The sequence below is a fragment of the Cebus imitator genome, unplaced genomic scaffold (genome assembly GCF_001604975.1).
Source record: "Cebus imitator isolate Cc_AM_T3 unplaced genomic scaffold, Cebus_imitator-1.0 Scaffold8, whole genome shotgun sequence".
NCBI lineage: Eukaryota > Metazoa > Chordata > Mammalia > Primates > Cebidae > Cebus > Cebus imitator.
This window is the reverse complement of record NW_016107323.1, coordinates 8,821,569-8,825,925: the sequence shown is the minus strand read 5'-3', so window position 1 is coordinate 8,825,925 and position 4,357 is coordinate 8,821,569. Positions and strand designations below refer to the sequence as shown.

Genomic DNA, 4,357 nt, shown 5'->3' with positions numbered 1-4,357 from the left:
GCAACCTCCGCCTCCTGGGTTCAGGCAATTCTCCTGCCTCAACCTCCTGAGTAGCTGGGATTACAGGCACGCGCCACCATGCCCAGCTAATGTTTTGTAATTTTAGTAGAGACGGGGTTTCACCATGTTGACCAGGATGGTCTCGATCTCTTGACCACCCGCCTCGGCCTCCCAAAGTGCTGGGATTACAGGCTTGAGCCACCGCGCCCGGCAAAGTGGGTACTTCTTAATCAGTAATAGTCACAGTCTTGAAGGGGAAAATAACCCCAAGCTGCTAATAAATGCCTGTCCTTCAGGATAAAATTAAATTATTCAATGCACTGGGTTGACTTAACACTGCCAAATAAATAATACATCAAACTTTAAGCGTCGGTGTTTAATTTCATAAGACTAATTTCTTAGTTATAGCTGCCAAGACAGATAATTGGCCCTTAGTGGGCAAAATGTGCCTTTCTTAAAAAAAAGTAAAAAACAGGTTTTAGAAAGCTTATTTTATTTAATTTTCCAACACACATTTGCTTTTCTTTTGGCTTAAGCGCAGTTAAGTTGCAGGAACTGTTAACTCTTCCTAAGTAAAAATGCTTCCTAGGAGAGAAGAGGAAAAAGGAAAAGGGAACAACACACGGAAAAAACGAGGACAACCTATTCGCCAAAGGACAGGTTTTGTACCGCACCACCTTCTTCTAAAACTGCAGATTTCCAGAAAGCCGATTTCAAACAAAACGGGAGGAATGGATAAATTCCAACTCTCCAAGCGCTGCAGACCATCCGGAAGCAAATGCTGGCGGCCTTGGGGAACGATGGAAACGAGTAGTAGCAGCAAGGCTCTCTTCGTCCCATTCATTGACACTTGATAGTACTTCCGCGCCACTCACCTTCGTTCTAGCTGAGCGCAAATCACACCAGGGAAGCTGGAGGGAGTCGGACACACACCCGGACACACACCCACACCCACACCCACACCCACACCCACACCCTTGGCCCCAGAGCTGTAAAGAGCGGTCCACGGAATCAGGGGGAGGCCGAAACCCGGGAGTCGCTGGAAAATCTCACTGCAAAATCTCCCCGCTTTCTGAGGCTGGAGCCGAGAAGAACGCCACAGGACAAAGCAGGGGAAAAGGGGGCACCTCCCCCTTACCTTGATGGCTTTCTCCATGTCGCTTTCCTCCGACATGCTCCGTGAGGCCCCCGCAGCCGCGAAAGGCGGAGGCTGCTCAGCCGCCCTGTCCCCGCGAGGCCGAGGGAGCAAAGGGCTCGGCACTCCGGCCCCTGGGCCTCGGGGCGACGGGCAGCAGCCTCCCCTGGGGACCGGTGGGGATGAGGGCCCTGGTGCCGGCTCTGCTTCGGCGGGTGGCTCTAAGCTGGCGGCAGCAGCAGCGGCGGAGGCGGCGGCCCCTGGGGACAAGCCTTTGTGCTGGGCCCCGCGCGGCCGCCTCCTAGCCTCATCCCCGGCAGGGGAGGCAGGCTCCCGGGGTAGGGCGAGGCGGGGAGGGCCTCGACCTGTGGCGCTGTGCAGGGGCCTCGCGGGGCCGCCGCTTAGGCCCGGGCTCGCCAGGTCCTAAGGAGGAGCCTGCGTCTCCGCCTCCGCCGCCTGCACCGCAGCGAAGCCGAAGCCGAAGCAGAGCTCGCCGCCGCTGCTCCCGCCACCGCTTCAGCGCCACACATCGCCGGGACACCCGCGCCGGGCAGCCCCGCCGGCCGCCCTCACGCACGCGCTGTGTCCCGCGGGAGCTCCGAGCCGCCCTTCCTGTCGCCCAGCTTCGTGACTCCACGGCCCCACGCGCCCCTCGCTGCCTTCCGCTAGGGCTTCCGAGCCGCCCCCTAGCCGTGCACCCGACTTGCAGGCGCTGGCCTGGGCCTCCCTAAGACGCGCCGCATATAGGGCTGGCCCCCGGGCCTTCCGCGGCGGAGGCGCTGCACTAATGACGTCATGGGCGACCGGACTGGGCTGGGCCACCGGAGGTCGCTCCCGGACACGCTTGAGTGCGCATGCGTTGGGGCCTCAGCCTTTATCCTAGCTGCGGAGATTCACGCCTGGGAGGGGCTGTTCGGGAAGCGCTCTTCAGAAAGGGAGGTCGACCCAGGAAAGAGAAGAGAGGACTGAAGCACGAGAGTCCTGCCGTAAGGAAGCAGGATTGTGTAGAATACATAATATCAGTAGCAGCTCTGTTTACGGAGCATTAACCTTACGTGGAGTTCTTTGCATTACCTGCTTTCATCTTTACAGGGTAGCCATTTGGCGTTTGTGTGTGAATGTTCCCATCCCTAGTTTGCAGATTGGGTAACTGAGGCTCAGAGAGCTGGACTAGTTTGTGCACAGCCGAGAAGTGGTCAAGCATAGAATGAGAACCCAGGTTTGCGCTCCCTACCCTCCACTGATAACCTGTCACAGGGCCTTGCAAGAGCTTTTGACTAATCGCCTCTCAATGGTTTTTCATTCACTTATTAATTGCACATCAGTCTGTGCCAAATATACTAGACATTGGAGAAACAGTAGGAACAAGACACGGTACCGGCTCATGGATCTTTCAGGAAAAGGAAGTAGGAAAGCCCGAGTCTGATGCTAAAAAGAACAGAAACAGGGTGCTGAGGTAAAAGAATAACTGAATGTGGGGACTGCTTCGTATTAGATGATTAAGGAAGGTCTCTTCTGAGGTAACATTTAAGCTGAGACCCCTAAGGAATGAGAAAAGGCAGGCTATTGGAAATCCAAGGAAAAGATTTCTGGGCAGATAGGCAAAAGTTTTAAGGTGGAAATAAGCTAAATGTGTTCAAGGATCAGAAAGAAGGTCATTGTAGCTGGAGTAGAGCAAGTAGGAGACTAATAAAGGAAGGATGAGGTTGAATGCTGGGCGCGGTGGGTCACGCCTGTAATCTCAGCACTTCGGGACCCCAAGGCGGGCAGATCACCTGAAGTCAGGAGTTCGAGACCAACCTGGCCACCATGGTGAAACCCCATCTCTATTTTTAAAAAAGAAAAAAAATTAAGAAAAGGATGAGGTTGGAGATGTGGGCAGGGGCTGCATCATATGTTGCTTGGAGGGTCAAAATCAGGACTTTGGATTTTATTCTAAGCTGTTGTAAGGTTTTAAACTAAAGAGTGGTGTGATCAAATTTGTTTTAAAAGATCACACTGAACTGGGTGTGGTGGCTCACGCTTGTAATTCCAGCACTTTGGGAGGCCGAGGCAGGCAGATCACGAGGTCAGGAGATTGAGACCATCCTGGCCAACATGGTGAAACCCTGTCTCTACTAAAATACAACAAATTAGCTGGGCGTGGTGGTGGCACGCACCTGTAGTCCCAGCTACTCGGGAGGCTGAGGCAGGGGAATTGCCTGAAACCGGGAGATGGAGGTTGCAGTGAGCCGATATCATGCCTGGGCGACAAGAGCAAAACTCTTTATCAAAAAAAAATCACTCCGCTGTCTAGAGAATGGAATATAGGCAAGCAAGAATGGAAACAGAGAGATTATTAGGAGGCTATTGGAGAATAATGCAGATGAGAGATATTACACTGAACTAAGGAAGTGGTAGTAAAGGTGTAAAGAAGATGGATTTTTTGGATTTCGCGCCAAACTTGGCCTCACGTCGTGGTGTAGTGAGCGGGCTCAGTGCTCACTCCTGCTGTCATGGTTCAGTTGCTAAACTGCATCGTCGCTGTGTCCCAGAACATGGGCATCAGCAAGAATGGTGACCTGCCCTGGCCGCCGCTCAGGAATTAATTCAGGTATTTCCAGAGAATGACCACAACCTCTTCAGTAGAAGATAAACAGAATTTGGTGATTATGGGTAGGAAGACCTGGTTCTCCATTCCTGAGAAAAATCGACCTTTAAAGGATAGAATTAATGTAGTTCTCAGCAGGGAACTCAAGGGACCTCCACAAGGAGCTCATTTTCTTGCCAGAAGTCTGGATGATGCCTTAAAACTTACTGAACAACCAGAATTAGCAAATAAAGTAGACATGATTTGGATAATTGGTGGCCGCTCTGTTTATAAGGAAGCCGTGGATCACCCAGGCCATCTTAAACTGTTTGTGACAAGGATCATGCAGGACTTTGAAAGTCACACGTTTTTTCCAGAAATTGATTTGGAGAAATATAAACTTCTGCCAGAATACCCAGGTGTTCCCTCATGCCCAGGAGGAGAAAGGCATTAAGTACATATTTGAAGTATATGAGAAGGATGATTAATATGAATGTGTTTTCTGGTTTAAGCTGCTCCTCCTCCCTCTGAAAAAAAATTATGCGTTTTTACATTAGAAAAAAAGACTTTTTTTCCTTCTACAAGATCTTACGGAAGCTTTTCTCTCATTTTTTTCTTTCCCCTTTTTCTCTCTTTCTGCAAAGAAAAAAAAA

The 4,357-nt window shown here is 51.3% G+C and overlaps 2 protein-coding genes and 1 non-coding gene across 6 annotated transcripts in view; 2 read left to right on the top strand and 1 right to left on the bottom strand.

The window, feature by feature from the left end:
• MAPKAPK5 (MAPK activated protein kinase 5) overlaps nucleotides 1-1,924 on the bottom strand; it is a 38,683-nt gene extending 36,759 nt beyond the window's left edge. For 3 of the 4 annotated variants that reach the window (XM_017542687.2, XM_037743609.1, XM_037743606.1), the window contains exon 1: nucleotides 1,139-1,919. In XM_017542687.2, coding sequence (XP_017398176.1) covers nucleotides 1,139-1,174 — 36 coding nt within the window. In that variant the 5' untranslated portion in view covers nucleotides 1,175-1,919. Of the gene's footprint in view, nucleotides 1-1,138 lie in introns of all 4 variants that reach the window. The other variant, XM_017542694.2, reaches the window with a different exon arrangement.
• Nucleotides 1,925-1,946: 22 nt separating this feature from the next.
• The window catches only part of LOC108313996, a 3,324-nt gene continuing 913 nt past the window's right edge, over nucleotides 1,947-4,357 (top strand). The window contains exon 1 of the transcript XR_005202516.1: nucleotides 1,947-2,591. This is a non-coding gene — a transcript (uncharacterized LOC108313996). The remainder of the gene's footprint in view (nucleotides 2,592-4,357) is intronic.
• On the top strand, nucleotides 3,361-4,173 carry LOC108314003 (dihydrofolate reductase-like). Its single transcript, XM_017542727.2, has one exon. It carries the CDS (start codon nucleotides 3,742-3,744, stop codon nucleotides 4,156-4,158), a length of 417 nt encoding a protein of 138 aa, XP_017398216.1. The 5' UTR covers nucleotides 3,361-3,741; the 3' UTR covers nucleotides 4,159-4,173.